The sequence below is a fragment of the Physella acuta genome, unplaced genomic scaffold (genome assembly GCF_028476545.2).
Source record: "Physella acuta isolate Inbredline_101_S28 unplaced genomic scaffold, ASM2847654v3 ptg000877l, whole genome shotgun sequence".
Classification (NCBI taxonomy): domain Eukaryota; kingdom Metazoa; phylum Mollusca; class Gastropoda; family Physidae; genus Physella; species Physella acuta.
Window position 1 is genome coordinate 404577 of NW_026732394.1, and position 9641 is coordinate 414217.

The 9641-nt window shown below is 32.0% G+C and overlaps 1 protein-coding gene across 5 annotated transcripts in view; it reads left to right on the plus strand.

Annotated features, from left to right (window-relative positions):
* The window catches only part of LOC131952575 (sodium-dependent neutral amino acid transporter B(0)AT1), a 38205-nt gene extending 34044 nt beyond the window's left edge, over positions 1 to 4161 (plus strand). For all 5 annotated transcript variants that reach the window (XM_059315316.1, XM_059315314.1, XM_059315318.1 and 2 more), the window contains one exon: positions 434 to 4161. In XM_059315316.1, the coding sequence (XP_059171299.1) occupies positions 434 to 676 (243 nt within the window). In that variant the 3' untranslated portion in view covers positions 677 to 4161. The remainder of the gene's footprint in view (positions 1 to 433) is intronic.
* The last annotated feature ends 5480 nt before the right edge of the window (positions 4162 to 9641 follow it).

Sequence of the window (9641 nt, forward strand, 5' to 3'; positions counted from 1 at the left end):
CAAGATTCTAAGATCATAGATACCAACAACATTGTTGATTTATTTCAAGTAGTAAAAAATTATGACATTTAAAATTTTGGTTTTTAACATCTTTTTTTTTTTTTTTGACATCCTAAGAAGTGCCACGATTGAGTGGTTATTTCTGTAGAAATATGCACGACAAATTGAATATTTTAAACTCACAGAACAGATCTAATTGTTTCAATCCTGAAAAAAAAGTACATAATTGCAATGAAATTGGCTTTTTTTTTTCCATTTTTTTTTTATAAAATTAAAAAGTGTTAAAAAGAGAAGAAAAAAACACAATTCACCACCCCCTCTTAAATTTAATTATTGACTGAGAAAGTGTGTATATATGTATTATGTTTGACCTTTTTTAAAATTTCTACATAAAACATCATCTCTTGTCTGAAATTTTTTATTCCATTTTTAGAAGTGTAGAAAACTCTGTTGTGGTGTTACAGAGCGTGTTAGGGAACAGAATGGAGATGAATTTATACCACCAACTCTCATTCCTTCTGAGCCCAGTGCACCGCCATATATGTACAGTTACATGGACCGTACTATCAATGGATCAGGAAGACGAGATGATTATCATTTAGATCATTATAAACTGGATTATGATGTTCCTGAAGCTGAACCACTGACTCGAAATGACAGGTCAACTAGAATTTAAAAGATTTTCAGTGTTTTTGTGTCCTGTGATACTGTATGTTTTTGCTGTACTTGTAAGCTTTAAAAATTATTTTAATTTAATCCGTGCAAACATGATATATAAAATCATTGATAAGGAAAAAAAATTTGCTTAAAAAAAATTGAAAACCATTGTTAAATTAGATGTCTGTTTTATTTATGGATTATCATTTTAAAGTTAAATTTTAAAATGTACTTTTAGTGTATAATTTATTGTGTAATAAAATGGAAAATGTATTGTCACAATTAAAGAAAGTTGTTTAAAAGCGCAATCTCTGTACTGATGTTTGTATCATTAGTAGTTTTGTACCACTAGATTTGTTAATTACATAAAATTTTTCACCTAATCATTTAAATACATCTTCTAAAATCAGAATGCATCTAATTTTTATGTATTTAAAATATTAGTATTAGCTTTTATGAATCAGTTGGAAACATTGTTTTTTAAATTTGTGTAAACACTATGTTTACTAACATTCTGATGAATTTTTATTTTCTATGTATAATTTTATATGCTATATTTATTTTCAAAATCTATCCTGCTCATTCCAAAGATGGTTATTTGTTCTTTTTTATGTTTATGAGCAAAATCAATTTTATCAATTATCTTTTTTAAGTATATTAATGTAGAAAAATCTTATAATAATTTATTTTGCAACTATCAATTAGTGATTATAAGCTGTTCTAAAATATCTTGAAATGTATGTGAATTAAAATTACATGTATAAATTGTCAAATTTTATTGAGTTTGTTCATGTTAGTGGTGCAAAACCACTTTTGTATCATTTGATATCGTTATAAAAAAACGTATTACATGACATATTAAGTTGCTTAAAGAAACTCTTTTATAATACAAATAATGACTACAAGAATCTACATATATTTTGTGATTCCTGTTCTTGGATTTTTTTTAAAATCCATTTTTTTAAATGCTTCATTACATTAATTTAAATTGAAACATTTTCACTAGTCACTACTTTTTATGCATTAATTAAACTTTTACTTTGTAAAAAATTTCTATAATTCTGGCTCACTCTGTAGTGTATAAAAATATATTAGTGCATTATAATTTTATAAAAGTTGTAACAATGTGAAGTTACCTAGCTCCGACACTTTTATTTTGAATTTTAATTAAAAAAAACTTTTCAGTTCATAATTCACAAAAAAAACTTGTGAACCGTCCAGCTAAATTATGACAACTTCTTAAAAGCTATCATACAAGTAAGTTGAGCAGATGCAGTTTAACCTCTGATTTTTTTTTTAATGAAAGCTTTCAAATAGAAAGAAAACAGTCCTAATCAAGAATCTTGCTCACAGGGTAGTATTTTAGTGATAATTTATCAGTATGGTTTTATTTATTTTGTATATTTTTCATTCATGTTTTGGAATGTGTGGTAACATCTGGATCTGCTGCATCTGACTTTTTAAAAAAATTTTACCATTTTAATTCTCAGATTTAGAAGTCAATTGATAATTGAAAAATTTACATTCTTAAATAAAATATATTAATTACTATTTTTTTTTTAGCTGAGCTCATTTAATTGTTTTCTTATATACAGATTTAGAAAAAATAAATTTTAGAATATCAAATAGAAAACATTTTTATTTTACATATGAAATTATTATTATATAAATATTATACATTTGAAATGTTTGCCATTTTATTTGAATGTGAAAGCGTACATTTTATTGCTAAATAATGTTTTATGTGTTCCATTCCATTTTTGGTTTGTCTTTTTGTGTGCATTATAAGATGTTGCATGTCACACAGCTTTCGGCTTTTAAATTATTTATTTTCATTACATATTTGTTGCATTCTCTTATCCTTCCCATTTCTGCGACTTTCATTTCTGAATTGTACTGAGCATCTAATGACACCAGTTTGGTTAGCCCTAATATTAATAACAGCTTTTGTATTGGCCGCCTCTATAAAATAAATTTGGCCCCTTTTCACACATAAGTATTCTTGAGAATATTGGTGTTGTTACCAATATAAAATCTTTGGGCAGAAATGAATTGTAAAAAAAATATTTTTGTTAAAATATAATTCTTTGTTGCTTTTCAAACATGAGTAGGCCTAATAAATCATGTTTTTAATCTGAAGATGTTACAGAAGCAAAAAATCATGTTAATTATGAAAAATATCTAAAAAATAATAATTTAAATGTCACATGTTACATGGTTTATTATGTACTTATTCTACTTTAATGAAATGGTTTTATTTCTAACCTATAGACATGTATTTTAATTTTTCTGTTCCATTCCCCCTTTCCTAATCACATTTCCTGCATATGTTTCTAATATAAAAATAAAATAAAGGATTTGACCTTTCACCACAGTATTGGGGCAGAATGTTTATTTAAAAGAGAATTGATAAAACTTAGTTTCATTTTTTAATAATACAAAGTCGCGGCTTTTTAAAAAAAAAATTTATTTTTAGCTGGGAAACCTCTATTTGATGATAAATGGCTTAGGGTTAACTATTGAAGTAACTTTTTATTTAGAAATCTTAATAAAATTAGTATTTGAATCACATGTTAACTAATGATAAGATAAATTAGCCATTCAATTGGTTGTCAGCATTAAATCTATATGACAAAATATCTAGAACATTTAATCCATCAACTGGTTACAAAGGTAGTCCTGTTTTCCTGATTGACATTACTATATTCACTTAATTAGTTTTCTACATCTTGATTCAATTTTGAGAAATAACTACTTATTGTAAATTGCTCATGACATTTTTATTTACCCTCTGCATACATAGCAAAATGTTATATAGAACCACAGCAAATTGTTAACTAGTTATATAGAATAAATAGAATAGCGGTCTTAGTGTAAATTGTTTAATAGTGGTTTTCCTTTAATTTTTTGTTAAACTACACATTGTTATTTCTAATGGCAAAGAGCAGCTATACACTTTACTGAAAACTACATAAATTGGGACTTCAATTTGGGGCATCAATTAATCATACATTATCCTAAGAATTTTGTCATATGTGCATCATTTATTTGAAACATGCACAAACACTATTTCATGCAGAAACTGTGATATACTTTAATACTCAATCTTTTTAATTATGAATATTGAACATAGCCATCTTAAAAACAGGTCACTCATTCCATTTAAGTTGTAAGATTCAATTTATAGGGCAAACAAAATTTCCCATTTCTTTGGCTGTCATTCAACATGTTATATGATGCACCATTGGTTTATTCTGCCCCTAGGCGGGTGTCATATGTGCAATATAAAATCAATTTTGTTTTGGTTTATGCACTGATAAATACTTATTAGAATTTTTTAAATTTACCCACTCATTCATTCACTTTTTTCTTCATTCATTTTCACAAACCCATAAAGCTTTTACAAAATTTATTTGATTTAATGCATGAAATTATAATATTATTATTATAATATGTAGCTTACTAAAACATGATTTTCTTAAAAAGATCCATCAAATAAAAATGCTATAATCATTCTGGTTTTTAAATCTGTTGATTTCCAATGTAGCCTTAGTGATGATTTGCACATTGTAATTAACTGCTATATAATTAATTTGTGCACTAGTCAGATATATTCACATAACCTGTTAAGGTGGAATACAACATGCACTTGGCTGATCATTTTTCTTTTATTTTCTCAAAACCTTGATCTAAAGTCTAAAGGGATCCAGACAAAAGACTGTTATTCAACAGGCAATAAGTTTTATAAAACAAACTAAAATTACAGTTATGTTTAATATTTATTAAAAACCTGTTACATAATTGTAAAGTTAGAGTTCAACATAAATGGTATGCTATACTACAGGGGTCTCCAAACTGCGGGCCGCATGCGGCCCGCGACGTCCTATCATCCGGCCCGCGGAGATCTTTTTGTGCACGAAAAAAACGTTTGTTGGTGATGGCTGAGGAACTGTGCCCAGAAAAATCAAAGGCATGCCTGGAAGAAACTGGCCCCCGAACTGAAATTTGATATTTAATGCGGCCCTTGGACTGAAAAGTTTGGAGACCCCTGCTATACTACGTAGGAATTCAAGTCTTCTTCTGTTTTCACATGCGGCAATGACATTTGAAATCCTGTCTTCTTTACCAGGCAACACATTTGGTACCCTGTCCCCTGCAACTGGGTGGATCACACCCGTACACTTTTGATAATGGAAAATACTATTTCTTCTGATTCCCTAAGTCTAATCTCATAGTTTGTTTCCCTTGTTCATTGTGGGATAGGTAACAATACTGACATTCAGGGCATAGTGGTCATGGGGAAACCAATACATGTCAATGGGAGAGCTGTAATATGATACTATAGGTTGATGGGATTCTCAAGCTAGAGTTAACCTGTGGGTGGACACATATAGTGATTTATACTCTTTTTTTTCTGGAGCTCTGACTTGCAGTTACAGACATTACTGTAGTTTAGAGTTACAATAGGTCAATGAAATGCAGGGGTAAGATTGTCTGAGGAAGGACATATATGGTGATTTGTACACTTTGTTACGATCCCACGGGATCTTTACCTGGGTTTGGCCCTACTATCGAAGGGTGATAAGCGCTTGAATGGCCCGGCCAGGTAATTAAAATGAAATGCGAAGGCTGGCGCAGATGGTCGGAGATTTATGGCTGGAACACCCATGGCCGGAGATGACCCTGGGGTAGACCCCACACCTGCCTGGGGGACTCGAGTATTTTAGGGGAGACAGACACGCACACACACACACAGGGACTAGACTCACTCGGATAGCTAGGGTGAGGAGATACACGGGACGTCTCTGTGAGCTGATGACAAGCCACGAGATGTCTAAACAGTTAAGGACAAAGTATATTTGTCGGACTAAGGACTTCAATTGTTGTAGATAGTTGTATATTTTTCTGTTTCCATGTGGTGGCGGGTTAGTGTTAGATTGTAGGAAAAAAAAGTCACAGGAAAAAAAAAAAACAGAAAAAAGTCACAAATATATATTTACATGGAATTTATTAATATTTTTATGTATTAAATATTCAGAGTGCAAATTAACTTAGGATTAATTAAATGTAATGTGTGTAGTTTGTATACGCATAGTAATTTTTATAATTCATCTAAAAATATTTAGTATGAAGTGTGTGATTGTAATTATGTTAAACAAAATATTAATAACATTTAATAGAATGCTTCAAAGTCCGCGGTTTTCATCGTGGTTTTTTTTTTTAAAATACCAACATCTGACTTACTGCCCTGAACTCATCGCAACAATAATTATGCTTAATTCAACCACCTTTACTGCCCACATTTATCACGCTCATTACATAACAAAGCATGGGATCAAAACAGAAAGCCGACAAGGTTCAAAGGCTGTCATTGACGCATAAAGTCAATAACACAAAAGACGTTCAGACAATGCCTACTGAGGAGAGGCCGACCAGAGAACAGCCTACGGCAAAACATATGCAAAACACAATAATGTGCCTAAATTTCTTTTATAATTAACTTCTCAAACCGCGTATTAAACTAAATACGTAACAAAAGTTGAGATTGTTGTGTAAATTATGTTTGAGTATTTTTACTTACAATTGTTATAAACCATAATGCTTTTAACGTCTATAAATAATATATGCTATCAAAATATACAACCCATAACAATAAACATACAGAATTTTACAATTTTCAACAAATAAATCAAAATATTTCTGAAAAGATTTTTGTGACTTTTTTTCTGTGACTTCATTTCTGTGACTTTTTTTCCGATAAAATTTTTCCATTGTGACTTTTTTCTGTGACTTTTTTTCCTAGCAAAAACTGACTTTTCCCGTGTTTTTTTTTTTTTTTTTGTTTTCCTGTGACTTTTTTTCCGTTCACCTAGTGTTATTGTGGCAATAAATAGGAATCATTGATATTTGCGTTTATTCATATTTTCTTATTTTTATTTATGATTTCCTGACTAGTTCGAAAGGATTAGAGAAGGGGGTAGTAACAACGTAACATTTAGAGAGCTCTGGAATGTAGATAGAGAAAGTCAAGCAGTTAAGAGTAACTTGACATTGTAATCAGACATTAACCTAATTAGGAGTAGGAGTCTGAACAAAAAGGCAAAACAACTTAGTAATGCTTCTTGAAAGTTGATACTGGGCAATTAACAGGCAATTTACAGGCTGTGACCCTGAGAGTAAGGTGTATAAATAGAGGCATAAATATTGAGCACACAACGAAAACAAGTTTAAATTCAAGTGCTTATGACAAAGGAATAAATTTGCCAGTTTTAGTGTAGCAGATGATGGACCAACAAGTTTTGAGTCTGAACTATCAGTATCAGATGTAGAAGATAAGGAATGGCAGCCATCATTACTTGAAGACAATGCTGGTTCGATTTCTGATGAGGTCAACCCAGTTTACTGTATTTCATCTATCGATGTGTCAACAATTGACACTCATAATGAAATGCAGCTGATGGTGCGGTGAAGAAAAAGAAATATTTTCAGGAAAGACAATTTAACAGTACCTGAAGTGCAAATCCCAGGAAAAATGTACATCACTGAGCATGTGGTCTCTCTCATTAAAATATTTATTCTTTACATGAATGAAGAAATGATATAGCCAATATTTGACTGCATTAGCAAGAGAAGACCCTGGCACTCTGCAGAAAAAACATTTTAGTTTTATATCAATTCAGTTCTGCTTATGGAAGATTTTTGATAACCTACAAGCATACTGCAGTGGACCTCTCTCCCCACACACTGTTGGAACCGCTCTCAGCCGACTCATTTGTGGAAGTCATAGCTGGATGACCCTTAGATTTAAAACTTACTATTTCTTATACTAGATAAAATAATACAAAAATAAGGCATGCGGAACAAATGCATACGTTGTATTATTTAAGTGTTGGCTAAGCTAAATCTAAAGAGTATTGAATGAAGGGGGTCCCACTGGCATATTCAATGAGGACGTTACCACTGGAGACTTAGTCTCTACGGAAACCGTATTGAAAGGGACCCTTTGATCGGGAGCCAAAATGACGGGAGCCGTTTTGTCGTGAGTCGTAATGACGGGGGACGTTTTGTTGGAAGCCTAAATGGTAGAAGCCTATATGTCGGTAGCCTTATTGAAGAGAGCACTTTTATCAGGACCCCTCTTATCGGGAGCCTATTTGTTCGGAGCCTAAATGACGGGATCCAACTGTCGCTGGCCCTTTCAGGACCACAAGGATTGTTAACTTTTTTCAGAAATCTTAAATAGCTTTTGAGACATGATATCCCATCACAGGTTTCATTCTCAAAAAGGACATGTCTTGCGAATGAGTTTAAAAAGGAATTCTTTACTTTTTCGTGTAATGTTTAATATGATCTATAATCAGAGCTACCAAGCACTCAAAATAACAAGGATTTTATATGCCAAAAACATAGGGATCTTCAATACAATTGTAAATTTTCCATAGCAATAGTAAATAGCTTTCATTTGAAAGTGTGTTTTCAAAAGACTTTAGTCGAAAAAAATATCTTGTTCACCAAATAAATATGTGGGAAATGCTCTCGACTGAAACAAGTGTATTTAGATCTATTTTCTTTATCTACACAATTACACAAATGTGCAAGGTATAGGTCACGGGTTCCCAACCTGGGGGTCGCGACCCCCCTGGGGGGGGGGCTTTCTGGGGGGTCGCCAACTGGTATACTAAACCTTAGTAATTTGAAACAAAACATAAATATTTAGAAGAATTTTTGAAATTCGGCTTCATTAACATCACTGGAAATGTAATAGAGAAGAAACAAAGCGCACTGTACAAAGTTGTTCTCAGTCATGCATCTATGAAATCTTCAAAACTAAAACGTCATTTGAGACGAGTCATTCGGAACACACAAAAAATATATGGAGTTCTTTCGTCGGTAAGAAGCTAGTCGTAAACGCCAGAGACTTGATCAAACAGGAAGTTTTCACCAGCATTAGTGCAAGTATCAAATGAAGTCACGGTAGAAAATGCCAAGCAAAAAAAAAAAAAAAAAAAAAAAAAAAAAAAAAACAATAGGAGAAAATCTCATCAAACGCTGCATGTACGTAAATGTTAAATAACACATTTTTATTGAAATTTAGCTTTCACCATTGTTTGCTTTTCAAGTTGATAAATCAACAGACGTGATTTCGTGTTCGCAGTTGCTGGTCTGTGTCTATATTCATGCGGATGATAGCAAAGAAGAGTTGCTATTTTGTGGAGATAGCATCGAGGAAATAAATACGTTTTTTTTTAAACGGGATGATTAAAATGGGTTAGAACGGCTTTGGGGGTTTGCACGGATGGTGCGCCATCTATGATTAGCTCAAAATCGGGCTTTCAGAAAACAGAAAAGATTTAGCTCCCTAACCACTGCCCTAACCAATCGACATCGTCCATTGCTAGTATAAGTCGTAAATTATATAAAATCTGGAGCCTTCAAAGAACTGAGCAAAAACATTAATATAGATCTCGAGGTTCTGCTCTTTTACACTGCAGTACGCTGGCTGTCAAACGAAATGTTGTAAATTGTGTTTTTGAATTGAAATCTGAAATCAAATTGTTCTTGGAAGTGCAAAAGAAACAAGACTTAAAACGACATAAAGTGGTTGGAGAGAGTATCATACCTAGCAGATGTGTTCGAACAGCAAGATAAGCTTAACCTGAAGATTCATGGAAAATGAACGAATAATAACTTTCTATGATAATCTCGGGCCATTTTTATCACAGCTGCAAAATCGGTAAAGAAAATAAATCTTGGAAATATTGTAAATTTGAGAAACTCTGCAGTGTGGTAGATGAATCTGATTGTGGGATAATTAAAAATTTGAAAGAAGCAATTTCTGGGCATCTTGAATCTCTTGAAAACGAACTGCATCGCTATTTCTCTGAGCTGAAAAAACAAGAATCTGCATTTACGCATTACCCATTCTCTTCTTCTCTTGATGTTGCAAGCATTCCCGATGAATTACAAGATGAATTCTTTGATTT